Source organism: Fulmarus glacialis, unplaced genomic scaffold (assembly GCF_000690835.1).
Source record: "Fulmarus glacialis isolate BGI_N327 unplaced genomic scaffold, ASM69083v1 scaffold11977, whole genome shotgun sequence".
Taxonomy (NCBI): Eukaryota; Metazoa; Chordata; class Aves; order Procellariiformes; family Procellariidae; genus Fulmarus; species Fulmarus glacialis.
This window is the reverse complement of record NW_009221306.1, coordinates 15,749-16,478: the sequence shown is the minus strand read 5'-3', so window position 1 is coordinate 16,478 and position 730 is coordinate 15,749. Positions and strand designations below refer to the sequence as shown.

Sequence of the window (730 nt, the reverse complement as noted above, 5' to 3'; positions counted from 1 at the left end):
ACGGGAGCTCACCCGTCCATGGGTGCTTTCCCAGGCATGGGTGTTCACTCGTTTCTCCACCTCTCCCAGGCCAACCTGGTGGCGGCTTTTGAGCAGAGCCTGGTGAGCATGACGTCCCGCCTGCGGCACTTGGCTGAGACCGCTGAGGAGAAGGTGGGTGCTGTCGGGGTGCCAGCTGGGCACTGGGGGGCACTGGTGGTACGGGAGGGTGCTCATGGGGCTGGGGTATGCTGGACTTGGGTGAACCTGCTGTGGCACTGCCCACCCATGGTCTCGGGGTGGTCCCTGCGCCATTGGAACCCACTCTACCATTCTCGGCTCTGCTCCCCCAGGACACAGAGCTGCTGGACCTGCGAGAGACCATCGACTTCCTGAAGAAGAAGAACTCGGAGGCCCAAGCTGTGATCCAGGGCGCCCTGAATGGCACTGACGTCACCCCCAAAGGTAAGGCATGGCTTGGCACCCCCGTGCCATGGGGATTTGCAGCCCTTCCTGAGCCCTTCACCCAAGTCAGCTGGTCTGCTCCGGCCTGGGGCTGGCATAGGGCCCCAGGTCACCCCTCACGCCAGTGAGCTGTTCAGATGGGAGGCAGGGTTCCCTGGGCAGCAGCTCTTCCCCACCTGGGACCCCTGAGCATCTGAAGCCAGGGTCAGACAGCCAGAGCTGTCACTGCAGGAGGTCTCGGTGGTGGTGCTGGGGGGGGACGGGGTGGTCATTCTCCCCGGGGCGC

The 730-nt window shown here is 64.5% G+C and overlaps 1 protein-coding gene across 1 annotated transcript in view; it reads left to right on the top strand.

The window, feature by feature from the left end:
* NAV1 (neuron navigator 1) overlaps positions 1-730 on the top strand; it is a gene marked incomplete at its 5' end in the record, with an annotated part of 8,418 nt that overhangs the window by 536 nt on the left and 7,152 nt on the right. The window contains 2 exon segments of the mRNA XM_009581062.1: positions 70-153; positions 333-444. Of these exon segments, the coding sequence (XP_009579357.1) occupies positions 70-153; positions 333-444 (196 nt within the window).